Source organism: Cryptomeria japonica, unplaced genomic scaffold, assembly GCF_030272615.1.
Source record: "Cryptomeria japonica unplaced genomic scaffold, Sugi_1.0 HiC_scaffold_94, whole genome shotgun sequence".
NCBI classification, from domain to species: Eukaryota; Viridiplantae; Streptophyta; class Pinopsida; order Cupressales; family Cupressaceae; genus Cryptomeria; species Cryptomeria japonica.
The window spans coordinates 230,243-234,668 of record NW_026728916.1 but is presented as its reverse complement, the minus strand read 5'-3'; the positions used below and the strand labels follow the sequence as shown (position 1 = coordinate 234,668).

At 34.2% G+C, this 4,426-nt stretch overlaps 1 protein-coding gene across 1 annotated transcript; it reads right to left on the bottom strand.

Moving 5' to 3' along the window:
- Window positions 1-1,457: 1,457 nt before the first annotated feature.
- On the bottom strand, window positions 1,458-2,222 carry LOC131864815 (aspartic proteinase nepenthesin-2-like). Its single transcript, XM_059215283.1, has one exon. The coding sequence runs from the start codon at window positions 2,220-2,222 to the stop codon at window positions 1,458-1,460; it is 765 nt and encodes a 254-aa protein (XP_059071266.1).
- Between the last annotated feature and the right edge of the window lie 2,204 nt (window positions 2,223-4,426).

Below are 4,426 nucleotides of genomic sequence, written 5' to 3'. Positions count from 1 at the left end.
TAATTTAATGATTATATTTCGCTATAATGGTCATTCTTTTCTTGAAAACAAACAAAAAGTTATTAGAGATGCTACAATAGTTTTTTCTATTTGTAAATATCAAAACTCTAAATAGATGGGAATGTGCAAATGATTTTGAGGAAAGCACAATGTCATGCAAAGCATGCTGTTACTAAAAGTTAATACCCCTTATTATTATTGCTCATGATTTATAAATTTCTAAAAGAACAAATCTTAATATTTTATTTAATATATATTTGTATTAATATTAAATTGAATGATTCCTTTTCATTTTGATGAGTTTGAACCTCCAAACAATTGATTGAACTTTCATGAAAAGTTCAATATGATTCAACATCACAATTATTACAATTAAAATTGCTTGACCAAATTAACCAAAATTTAATCATTATCAAATCTAAACAAATAAATATTTTCAGCCTATTTCAAATTACATTATAACAAAAGAAAAAATATATATATATGAAATAATAATACTATATCAAACAATCTATTAACTAATATCTTTGAATGAAATGTTCATAATAAAAATTATTAAAAATGTTTCAACCTATTTTAAATTACACAACAATAGAAAAAAACAATTATAAATATGAATAATCAGTGGCATCATTTATATGTACTATATCAAATAATTTATTGACTAATATCTTCATTTATAGTGTTCTTTATTTATCCAACATGCCCATTCAACATTATGGAGCGATGGTTACTTTCAGTTAACATACGATTGATATCAAGCAACAACTTGGAAATTTTATTGCGTTTGATTAATCTATTAATAAAGAAATTACAATAGAAAGTATCACCAGCGACAAACCATGGCAGCTCAAAGTTGGAGCTTTAGACTGTGTGTATTCGGGATAGAATAAAGGGCCATTGATAAGACGCCTGCAATTGGTGGGGACAAACGAAAGAGTCTCATTGCCATTGTCGTAGAGAATATGATAATTTTGTTGTTGGAAATTTCCAAGGACGGCTGGCACACCTTCAACAGAAGCATCCCCCATATCCAGCACTGCCAGACACACTACAGATGGATCAACGTCTGTATATGTAATGAAATTCTGTTTTCCTTCAATAACATAGTCTGCGCCCCCACCCATGTGAAACGTCATATTCAGATAAGGTGCAAAGGCATAAGTTGCTTGATAGCATAGACTAAACCCATCTCGAGAGATGTTAATTCTCTTGTACCAAGGAGAAGAATCCGAAAAAGAATCCAAAACAGATCCTACTGCAGTGAAGGCTCCATTCGGTAAAACAGTATACGGTGTTACAGAGTCAATGATGAATCCCCCGCTTCCATTCGCTTGTATATCGAACGTTCCTTGCGGAATATTCACAGATAAGTTCCCCACACTTATTCCTTCCACTGAGAGGTAATAGTACCTGTTGAGCTCCGGCGTGGCTGAGTTTTTTATCATCATCGTCGACTAGACTCCTGTGGCGCTCAATTCTGCTGCGCTGCCGAAAAGGAGAGGCGTGGAGGATATGTCATCGTAGTCTTCCGAGTAATCATCGGCAAGACAGTAGGAAAATTTAGACTCGCCAATCTGTGAGATGAGCGATAATTTCCGTCGCCCAAGCCCCACGACGCCATTTCTCCCGACGAGGCTATTTTTCCACACTACGCCGTCAGCACCCACCTCGCCGTCTCGCTGGGTGTCATGGCTACACCCAAATGCTACTCCAGCAAAGGAATGCGAAGTCCCGCTTCCATTTGTCATGGTGAAGGTCTCCGAGAATAACTCGCCCGATATGTTCCGGCTGCCTGTGTAATTATGAGAAAATTGACAGCTGGTTGAACAGGTCGAATTGGGAAGATTAGAGCAGAGGGAAGATGGGCAGGGGAGAGATTTGAAGGTAGAGGAACTCGTGGGGAGGGCTGTGCAGTCAAACCAAATTAGATCGCTGCCCGTATCAACTTGTGAGCGTATGCTTATTGGTGGCGTTCCCATTCCGATTATCATGAAATATGCTCTGTCCTCGCCCACCTCAGGAATACCCATACCCACTAGAGGTTCCAGTTTTCCTGTACTTTGAGCTTTAATTGAGGATTCCATTCTTTTGAGCCTGCTAAAGGCTGAATCACTTCTGAACTGGTGGTTTGCGCGCATAGCTTCCGCAAGAAGTAACGTACAAAAGCAGCACATGAACAGATTTACCGCAAGCATTGTGACCACATTTTTGTATGCCATTGTGGACTTAATTTTTCTAGCCTTTAGTTGCAGGCCTGCTTAGTGGGGAGTGGGGATCGCCTTGTATAACAGTACCCTACTAAATCTATGAGTCGGTTTCTGACAACTTCTATATTGGCTCCCTGTTGGTTCTTGGACCATTCTTGTGTTTAGATATTTTATTTTTTTTGGGTTTTTGACAGCTTTCATCGCAGCCGGCTGGTTCTTGGACCATTCTTGTACTTTGACATTGATACATATTTGTTTTGATGAGAATCTCCCACAAGACGACGAAAGGAAAGGGGATTCGAGGAAAGCGTTTACAGTCTGTACATGTACTTGTCGACGATGCTAGTTGGTAATTTATTGATTAAGCATTACTTTGTTTTTATCTCTAGACGGCCAATAATTGTGTTTGATGCCACATTTGTACGAGATAATTTATCCCAATTCCATCCTGTGTACTGCTACAAATTGATTTGTGAGTTTACTATATCAAATCCATTGTTATCATACCGTGCTACAAATACAGGAAGGAATGCACTATTCTCACTTTAAGGTTAGCAATAATCCAAAACAATGTGTAAGAGAGAGTGTGTGTATCCTTGCATAGGATTTTGACAAAGGATGTTGTAGTGAGGAATGAGAGTAATGAAGAGAGTATTCCTCTAATAAAAATAATTTCAGATCAATAGAGTGAATCCATAATTAAAATGTAAATTATAATGGATTTATTTTAAGAGGATGGAAATGGCCATGAACATTGGAGAGTATAGAGTGTGAGATGGGAAAATGATCTAAATGGAATGGATGTTAGAGATTATAAATTAATTAATCTTATTTTCGAGATTAGAAAAAATAACGAAAATGAAAATTTGAAGTTTCTTAGTGTGTCTAGGTTTAGAACATCTAATTCCTTAGCTAATTGAAATGTAAAAATATTTTGAGTATAATCAAATAGAGGACCCCAACAGAATCAAGGTAACATAAACCAAGATAAAATTGCATGTTGTACTTTGGTGGAAAGATGTGTTGTTGAAATAAACAGAAGTGGGAAGAAAAATGACTACTTAAAATAGGATAGTTACTAGAATGAAGGCCATGCTATTCCAACCTGGTTATCAACTTGAGTTATTGAATAAATTTTAGAAATTATAAAAAATGGAGTTGCATGTAAAGAAAAAAAATAAAACTTCCATAAGATCGGATAATAATAGCTAGATCATGTGAAGGCTTCATGATATGTCAATGTCCTAAAGATGAATATAAAGTATGGTTCGAACACTGTAAAACTATAATTTTTTTAAGAAGCCTATCAATAGGTTCGTATAAATAAGGAACCAATATCAATAAGGTAGAAATGTTTAGATAAAGGTAGAGGCTGGTTTGATAAGGATATAATATATGCAATTAGCAAAGGGAAAATACAACCATTATAAAGAGGCTAGTTTTTAACATACTTAGAACAAAATACATAGAACAATAGGAAGATATTACTCTTGAAGAGGTATATATTTTTTTGAGGTAGACATTACAATTTTTAATAAAATTATTTTATATATGGACATCCTATATATTGGTCATATAAGTTTCCACAACACATGATAAAAACATCAAGATAGAGTGAGATTAGTAGTATACATGTATACAAATGAGGTCAAGAGTTCATATGATCAATCAATCATCGAGTGATTCTATTTAGTTGACAAGGAAGAACTTAAAATAAGGAAAGATAGTTTTGGAGTTCAACCATTCAAAAGAGAAACCCATTTATTATGATATTTAGGATTGGTTTAAATTTTTAGAAGGTCACAACAAATAGTTCATATATACACAACCTAGTTTAAATTGAAATGGTAGGGAAGACATGGTTTGAAGGGCTATCTCATACTTTACATAGGGTAATGATTATAGAGGGATCATCAAAGTATTGTAAAAATAATGTTTATTGAGATTCTAAATATGCAACTATGAAGATGACATATGCCATCACATTATTGACCTTTGGAAATGCTCTATTAATTGATCTTGATATATAATCACAAAAATAAAAGTATTTCATATTGAGGAGAAAAAGTCCGTTTTAATAAACTAAATTTTTATTACTTCATGTGCAAATTGTGAGACTAAAATAAATAATTTTAAGAAATCAATCTATTTTTACATAAACATATTAGTATAATATAGATAAATTCTTGAGGATTGCTATGATGGTTGTCTATAGT